This window comes from Atta colombica, unplaced genomic scaffold (assembly GCF_001594045.1).
Source record: "Atta colombica isolate Treedump-2 unplaced genomic scaffold, Acol1.0 scaffold207, whole genome shotgun sequence".
Classification (NCBI taxonomy): Eukaryota; Metazoa; Arthropoda; class Insecta; order Hymenoptera; family Formicidae; genus Atta; species Atta colombica.
In genome coordinates, this window is record NW_017259302.1 from 1,320,374 (window position 1) to 1,326,644 (window position 6,271).

The 6,271-nt window shown below is 33.5% G+C and overlaps 1 protein-coding gene across 1 annotated transcript in view; it reads right to left on the minus strand.

The window, feature by feature from the left end:
• The window catches only part of LOC108687557 (protein FAM46C), a 130,400-nt gene extending 124,479 nt beyond the window's left edge, over window positions 1–5,921 (minus strand). The window contains exon 1 of the mRNA XM_018193391.1: window positions 5,237–5,921. Within this exon, the coding sequence (XP_018048880.1) occupies window positions 5,237–5,368 (132 nt within the window). The 5' untranslated portion in view covers window positions 5,369–5,921. The remainder of the gene's footprint in view (window positions 1–5,236) is intronic.
• Window positions 5,922–6,271: the final 350 nt, after the last annotated feature.

Sequence of the window (6,271 nt, forward strand, 5' to 3'; positions counted from 1 at the left end):
GTAAATGCGTGCGCGCGCGCGCGCGCGCGTGTGTGTGTGTGTGTGTGTGTATATTTTTTGCATTAAATTACATATTTATTAGTAATTAATATTTTTATTATATATTTTTTATATTACATATAATTTTTTATTATATTTATATATATAAAATAGAAATACAAAAGACAAATATATAAAGACATACGTATATATATGAAATTTAAAATATTGTATCTTGCAACAAAGTAGACAATGCCGTGTGGCAAGACACGTGATCAATATCACCTTTCATTGAAATTATGGCCAGTAAATTAATACATACTGGGACTGATTAGCCAACGTCACCGTCGATCGTTGCCGATCGCAAACACCCGTTATGCTAATTTAATAATTGTCGTTCCTTATAAATTCTGCCCTTTCCATTTGCTTCCCTTCTCGCCACGGCGACGCGATCGAATCGAAGTGCAGTTGCGTTCGATACATGCGGCGCACGCACTTAAGCGGAAAAACAGCGTTTAAATGAGAACGCTCTTTATCCACACCTACAATCAAACAAATATTGCGAAAACGAATCATTCTGCGATATTTTACAGCATTTCGTTACGAACAAAGTAAATCTCGTCAAAATGTTTCACGGAAGTGCTGTAGTATCTCCGTCATCAAATGTTTTATGAAAAATCCAATAATGGATTACTATATAGAGACCTTATGGTCAATATTCATAGATGATTCTCATTTTTAAGACTATTTTAAGTGTAATCTTAGGATGTTAAAATCAAATAGCCGCATTAACATCTTAAGACAGATATTACTTAAGACAGTCTTAAAATAAGAAGCGATTACGAATATCGACCTATAACAGAGTCTGAGCAATTTTGTCAAAACGAGAGTAAGAAAGAAAGGTATAATATATATATATATATATTTTTTTTTTATTAAGGGTTGCTACAGAAAATTAATTTAAAAATTCCCTGACTTTTCCAGGTTTTCCAGATAAAAATGAGAAATTTCCATAACCAATATAAAATATGTATAATAAAATATGTAAAAATCTTAACATAATAAAATATGTAAAAAATTGTAATATTTAGAATCAAGTATTGTAAGAAAGCTAGCTCATATTATTAAAAACGCAAAAGAAGCTTAATAACATAATAAGATTTTAGAGGCAAATTCAAACCAATAAAAAATAAAAAATTAGTATTGGAAAAAAGAATGCAGTTATGACGAAAAAAAGCGATCAAATATAATTAATTACTGAAATAAAAATAAATTTTTATTATTTTTCGAAAATCGTTTAAAGTGCACGAGTTTTGAAGATATTTGTCTATAATAAACGTCAGATATAATATTTAAAAAATTATAAAAATTATTTGGAACAATTAATGCAATTTGAACAAAGTTCAAAATTCCAATCTTTTATATTTTCCCCTTTTCTCAATTTTCTATTTCAATTTCCTTGACTTTTTCCGATTTTCCAGGTATTATATACCTTGTACTTTTATTCTTTTGATATATCTTTATATATCTTATTCTAATTTACTGTCTTCATTATACACTGAGATTTCAAAGGAGCAATGATATATAATCTCTTAAGTTAAATAACATTTTGTTATTTTTAACTTCCATCTATATCAAAATGTAAACTAATTCATTTCTGTGATTCAAGTTTCAAAGATAAACATCGTTAACATATTAACGTATGCATTTAGTAAATAAATTGTATGCATTAGTAAGTAATAAACAATTTGAGTCAAATTTAATACATTTTCTTGAGTTAAATTGTTTGACTCTATTGTTTTAATCAAATTAACAATAAATTTAATTATCGTTAATTTTTTAGTTTTAACGATATATTTAATAAGAGCAGTAGCGATCTATGGAATTAAATAATAACTCAAATTAAATATAATTTGACATTATGAATTTAACAGTACAATTTACTGAAGTTGACAAAAATGATCACGAGTTTCTCATCTCGCCGAATTTTGATGTACACTGTTCAATCTGTAGTGTTAAATTTAACTATGGGAATAAAATGTATAAATATGAACAATTTTACTATTAAATTATCAGTTTCGATTCGCAATCGAGCAATTAACTTGACCAAAGAAATTAGAAAGACGGTCTCGAGATTGCTCAAGTCCGCACAATTTCTAGATAGATTCTTCGATTTCACTTATCTAATCGCCGTTATCGTTCATATACACGTTTGTATGTGATAAATATTCTGATTTGATAACACGGCAAAAAAGTGTTCTTTCTCGAAGGCTGCAATCTCGGAAGTAGCGCAAGATGATCTGTTTATAAAAAGATTGATTGACATATCATGCGTGTGACTATACATAATAAATCACACAGCAACGCAAATGTATACACAGAAAATATCTCTGTAATCTGCAAATTCTTTAGTTTTAAAGTGGATCTTCTCTTACGTGATATCGAAGGAAGATTATTTTACTTAAATTAATTTTCGCAATTTTCATTCTAATATATTGACAGTTTTAATCGAACATGTCGTTGAAGATTGTTTAAAATTAACTGATAAATAAAAGGTTATATATTATAAGTCTCGAAAATTATCATATATTATAAGCTCTTAAAAAAGTTTTATTTAATTCTTTTCTTTCAAAAATTCTTTTAAAGAAACAATTTAATTTTAAAAAATCGTGGGACAAAATTTTTACAAAGTAAATTAAGATGAAATAAAAAATATTATAACAATATAATTATTCTGAATTATTCATTTTTTAATATATCTACATTCGTTTTAAATATTCGCTATATTATTTTATTTCATAATTGTATATCATGATTTTTGAGAGAGAAATCCAATGTTCAAGCTGTCATAATAATTTTCATCAAAAAAACATTAAATAGAATAATGAATAAAATTAAAATATTTCTTGTTATTAAACCGGTTCTGCATTCATTATATAAGCAATATTTAAATAAAAAAATGCTAAATATTTCGTGTTTTCAATTTACGATTTGCATTCAAATTTTGTTTTTCTATACTAAGATCATTCATTCGTTTTTTCTTATAATGGATTTTTTTTCTGACTCAAATTGGAGTCGCAATATACAGGATGTCCCCTTATTATTGATACAGCGCTCGTATGTAGGTAGAGCGAACTAAACCGAGGAACTGAATCGAAGAGTTCTCCACCATTTTACAATTCTCGCAAGTTAATGAAATATTATATTTCTAAAGATTGCCGGTAAAATAAGCAGATGAAATAAATATAAGTATAAAACAACTTTAAGATATCTTCCATAATTTTTTAAGAAATATCTTAAAGATGTTTCTTCAAGAATTCTTATTAAAGATATCTTAAAATTGTCTTATTTCAACACTCGTTGAGTAATTAAAAAAAAAAAAAAATTGCAAAATAGTAGAAGATTTTTGACTCAGTTTAGTCATTTTGTATACAAGTGATAATATATCAATAATTAAGAGGGACACTATATATGCTGTGAATGGATTAATTTGAGAGTTATTCCAGACATAAATAAAGAAGCTTTCATTCTCGTTTAATAGTTATGCAGATTATAAAAAATTAAAAATAAATTAATCAAGGACTCTTGATGTCAAATTAAAAATATAAATAATAAATAATAAATAATAAAAAAGACATATAAGAGTCGATTATAAACTTCACACAAATAACAAGTTAAAAAAATTAAGATATAAAAATAGACTTTTTTTATTTAAATAACGATTTTGCTTGTATTTTGTATTATTACAGATTAATTATATCCATCATGTTTGCATTCTTATCAGATTATCGAATTTATCAACAATCAATCTTCTGATCGTTTACGAGCAATTTCATACTCTGTGAGCTCATCGGGCATTGCACAATGTATGTATATTTTTTCTATCTCTCTATCATTACAATTATTTGATGTACAATACTTATGCTCTCTTATGACATCTGAAGATGATTCAAACTAACGGCCAAAACATGTTATTATTGTTCTAATTTAATTTAATTACAGTCGATTTATATATATATATATATTAACTTTTTTAACTTGTTATTTGTGCGAATTTTATAATCTTATATACTCTTTCTATTACTTATATTGTTAATATAAAAAAATAAAAAAATATTCAGAAATATTCGAAAGAAGTTGTTAAATCTTTTTTCGATTATATTATTATAGTTCACTTGTGTGAGACTGATAGCAGTCCCAATTTAAACAATTGAGACAAGGAAAAAAATTAATTGCATTATTACAAATTCTTCAAGAATCTGTAGAATCTGTCAAAGTATGCTATTCGCAAGTCTATTATTTTGTTGAAAAGAATTATAAATTCGCATTGAAAAATCGAATCAGTTAAATCGTTATTCATAGTCGATTCTTATATTTGAGATTGCCTTAAGATGTCATAAGTCAATCAGAGAACTATCATCTTAAAACATTACTTAAGATGATTTTTGAAATAAAATTCGACTATATGAATACCGCCATTATGAATATCAGCCTTAGACCCAATTACACCAAAATAAGATTGTCTTTAATCTCAGTTCAACTTAATATTTAATTCTAAGAATAAAAATCAGAGAACTGTAACATCTTAAGACATTACTGATAATTTTAAAATAAGGATCGACTATGAATACCGTCTTTATGAATACCATCAGCTTTAGACCCAATTTCAAAATAAGATTATCTTTAATCTCAGTTTAATTTATTGTTTAATTCTAAGAATTAAAAAAAGATAAAGAGTAAATTGAATCAGGATTAAGTTAATTTTACATTAGCAGAACCGGGCCTTAGACATCCGTCAATGTATTATGAGTGCCCGCACGTCTGCGTCAATATAATAATATTTGTACTAAAGTCGATGTAGGACGAGACAGACACGCGAAGGACAGAGACGAGGTAAACAGTGTACGTGCGCGCGAGAGGGGAAGAAAGGGAGAAGCACGTTGACGTTTCGCAGCTTTCAGATTCGCGCTTCGTAGTTCGTGTCGGAGCACACGAATCATCGTCCAGGCATGGGGAATCGATCGTGGATCGATTGTCGCCGGCGACGCGGGGTGTCGACCTCCACCGCAGTCTCCGGCCAGCCGAGAGGGTTGAACGACTCCAGTCCGCCGAGTTCACCCCTTCTCAGTTCCATTCCCTCTCCCATCCGTCGGCTGGCGCGCCGCAAATGGGCCGAGAGGCGAGGTTCGCTCGCACATAGTCACATACGTGTCAAGTCGCGCCAACGACCCGCTCGAGCATTACATAATAAGCTTACCTGCATCAGCGGTACTAGTGAGAGATCGACGGCTCTGGCGTATAGTCTCTTCCTGAAGATTTTCGTTTCATCTCCCGCGGCGACCTCGGCCTGTCCGACTTCCAGTAGGTCGTTGCGGACTCCGTTCTCCATGGTCGCTTCCAGGATGATTCGTTTCCGTCGAATTCTTTTTCCTCGAATGATGATGACAAAGATGAGAAACGAGAATTCCAACAATGGAAACAAGATTCTCCGGCTTGCGCTCCAATCAACCCGGATCGATTTGCCGATGCGGCGAATTGAGAGATCCGTAGAAGGCGACGGTGATAATCGCGTCGCGCGAGAAGACGAGCGGACTTCCGAATTCGGTCGCGCACGCCGCAACGAGGAGGTGCCCGATTTTCAGCGGTGGCGGCGACGGCGCGGGTATCACGTGGTCGATTCGCGAGCGCGTAAACTGACGGGAGAGTACGTTAATTTGATTAATTGTAAATTCTTCTGGTAAAATGGCAGACAGAGGAGCTGGACGGCAGATCGTCGCACAGGGACTACAGGGAGTCGCGCGCGTGACACACGAAGAAACGGCGCGACGGCACAAACACGCGCGCGAGCGCGGACACCTTCACGCTGTACTCCGCGACGACGCGAAGTTGGGTACGATACGGCGCTGCAGCGATAATTAACGTGAACGTTAGATGCGGGATACTTATTGCGGCGTCTGAGATGCGGAAGATACAAACGATATGAGACAATGCGAGGCGAACGACGGGGTTCGGCACTGCGAGAATCTTGTCGCCTCGGTCGGTCCCGACTCACCGTCGTCGCCCCACCCGAACCAAGCCGAATGCCGAGTAACAGCCTCCCCCGGCTCTCCTCGTCTTCCTCACCCTCCCCGCACCACCCTCGCGCCTGTCCGTCTGCCCGAAATCACCCGAGAGAGCTTCCGCCGCCGTCGCGTCGCGGTGTTGATCGCCTACATTCGCGATGTCATGCCTGTTGGGCTGTTGTCTGATAGCCTAGCGAAGTTCGACGACGACCAGGCGCGACCGGCGACGA